This window comes from Morus notabilis, unplaced genomic scaffold (genome assembly GCF_000414095.1).
Source record: "Morus notabilis unplaced genomic scaffold, ASM41409v2 Scaffold409, whole genome shotgun sequence".
NCBI classification, from domain to species: domain Eukaryota; kingdom Viridiplantae; phylum Streptophyta; class Magnoliopsida; order Rosales; family Moraceae; genus Morus; species Morus notabilis.
In genome coordinates this window covers 354,884-356,665 of record NW_010357248.1, presented here as the reverse complement: position 1 = coordinate 356,665, position 1,782 = coordinate 354,884, and the positions used below count along the sequence as shown (strand labels likewise).

General features: G+C 43.6%; 1 protein-coding gene across 1 annotated transcript in view; it reads right to left on the bottom strand.

The window, feature by feature from the left end:
- The window catches only part of LOC112092215, a 3,439-nt gene extending 1,966 nt beyond the window's left edge, over positions 1 to 1,473 (bottom strand). Inside the window, exons 1-2 of the mRNA XM_024167737.1 lie at positions 1,348 to 1,473; positions 710 to 1,246 (exon numbers count right to left, since the gene is read on the bottom strand). Coding sequence (XP_024023505.1) covers positions 710 to 1,246; positions 1,348 to 1,473 — 663 coding nt within the window. The remainder of the gene's footprint in view (positions 1 to 709; positions 1,247 to 1,347) is intronic.
- Between the last annotated feature and the right edge of the window lie 309 nt (positions 1,474 to 1,782).

Below are 1,782 nucleotides of genomic sequence, written 5' to 3'. Positions count from 1 at the left end.
GACGCATTCGAATGCCCTCCATTCCACATTGTGACTTGTTTGCCGAATATGTTATAATAGAGGTCACCTGTACAACATAGTTAAGGTTGAAATTATGCAAAAATATTATGGCAAAGTATTTAAAAAGTCACTACCTGGGAGGTGCCCATCTCATAACAAGTAAAGTTTTTAATACAAATTGCACCACGTGATCAAAACATAAATTGAAAAAAACAGCAAATGAAGCAATAGTTCCGAAGTACAACATAACTCAATAAAAATGAATACAACATAATCCTTAAAAAACCTCATAATTAAGAACAACGACAATCACTAACTAAGCCTCATAATTAACAAGCTTCATAAATAGCTACTCCTCATTGCTTTCTCCACCAAAATGACCGGCGTTTGGGGGATAACTAGGCATGTAATATGGTGGTTGATATGGAAAGTTAGGGGGATGGGGAGTAACATTTGGGGTCATGTTTTGGGTTGGTGGGTGTTGGGGTTGCACGTGGTGAGGGGGTTGAGAAAAACTGGGTACTTGTGGTTGGCCAAAGTTAGGAGGTTGTTGGCCATAGATAGGGGGTTGTTGGTAAAAGTTGGGTGTGGCCATGAAGTTTTGATATGGGGGCTGCATGAAGTTGGAGGCCATGGATGGAGGGGGCATGGAGCACGGCTGGGTAGTTTGATTTGTTTTAGAGGTAATGGTCTTCCTCACGAAACATACCCTTTGCGTCTCTGTCATATCCATAAAAAGTTGTTGCATGTGCGGATACCACGCAATGGCCTCTAAAAAAGTTACACTGGTATCATCATCAAGATCCATTCCCTTCACAAGGTCTTGGCACTTTTGTAGAAGAGAACGGGTCGTAGGGCTCTGAGTAGCGCTGGAACTGGTAGCTTTGCTACTACGCCTAGTTTCTATAGATGCCACAAGTCGTCCAAGTAGTGCCTTAGCCTCTGGATCACCAACCGGCCGTTTGCAACTGCGTGCAGATTTCTTTCCAATCCCCTTGGAGCTGGACGCAACATTCAACCCCTTCCTGGCGGTGTTCAACCCGGCTCGCATCGTAGTGACAAAATCGTCGTCGCTGCCTAACGAGTGCGATGTCACCCCCACTTCACCATCTACATCCGGGATGGGGATGGTGTCTACATGCTCAGTCGTAGGGTTTTCTAAACCCCTCGCATTACCAAAGGCCTCGCAGTATAGGTCAAAGTTTTTTAGGGGTTGCTTCTTTGCAGCGTTGGCCCACTTCTTGTTCTGTGTGACAAAGCATAACGACATAAGTAAGGTTATGTTTAACACATGTCTTAAATTATGCAAAATACTAAAAAAATTGAAATTGAACCACAACACTTTACCTTAGCAAAATCGTCCCAATACTCGTCAGTACATGTCACTGCGCCTGTTACAGGATCCCAACCAAGGCCTGTGCTTGTGCGTAGTATAACCTCCTTATCGAACTTGCCTTTTAGACGCACTCTCATCTATTGAACCTTGGCCGCCGTAACCGGTTCCGTAAAATGTTTTTGTAGTTCAGTAGCCCAATCTTCCCAATTTTTTTGGGTTGGTTTCCTACCGTGGTAATTACGGTCATACTCTGCGAGGCGGTGCAACAACTCCTCCTTCTGCTTTTGATTCCAATGAAGAGTCGTTTCCTCATCCTTTCCCCCTCTCGGCATCTACAATTGCAGTTATTAGTTGAGTTGTGACATTCTTTTAAATAGCAAGTGTTACAACTTAGGGACATGCTCTCTTGTACTATGATCTTTCCTATTTGATTATTTGTTCGTCTT